The 247-nt window shown below is 53.8% G+C and overlaps 1 protein-coding gene across 1 annotated transcript in view; it reads left to right on the forward strand.

Annotated features, from left to right (window-relative positions):
• Window positions 1-18: 18 nt before the first annotated feature.
• LOC108802958 (SCO-spondin-like) overlaps window positions 19-247 on the forward strand; it is a 17,168-nt gene continuing 16,939 nt past the window's right edge. The window contains exon 1 of the mRNA XM_018574804.1: window positions 19-83. Within this exon, the coding sequence (XP_018430306.1) occupies window positions 67-83 (17 nt within the window). The 5' untranslated portion in view covers window positions 19-66. The remainder of the gene's footprint in view (window positions 84-247) is intronic.

Genomic DNA, 247 nt, shown 5'->3' on the forward strand with positions numbered 1-247 from the left:
GTCGTGGACTGTGGATGGTCAGCGTGGTCCCAGTGGACACCATGTGACACGACATGCGGAGCTGGCATGGAAGAGCGATTCAGGTACAGTGCCATATAGAGCGTCCCCTCCCCCCCCTCATACTATACAGGACCATATAGAACCCCCCCATCATACTATACAGGACCCTATAGAACCCCCCATCATACTATACAGCACCCTATAGAACCCCCCCATCATACTATACAGCACCCTATAGAACCCCCCC

The sequence above is a fragment of the Nanorana parkeri genome, unplaced genomic scaffold (assembly GCF_000935625.1).
Source record: "Nanorana parkeri isolate BGI_ZX_2015 unplaced genomic scaffold, ASM93562v1 scaffold3247, whole genome shotgun sequence".
In the NCBI taxonomy this organism is placed as follows: domain Eukaryota; kingdom Metazoa; phylum Chordata; class Amphibia; order Anura; family Dicroglossidae; genus Nanorana; species Nanorana parkeri.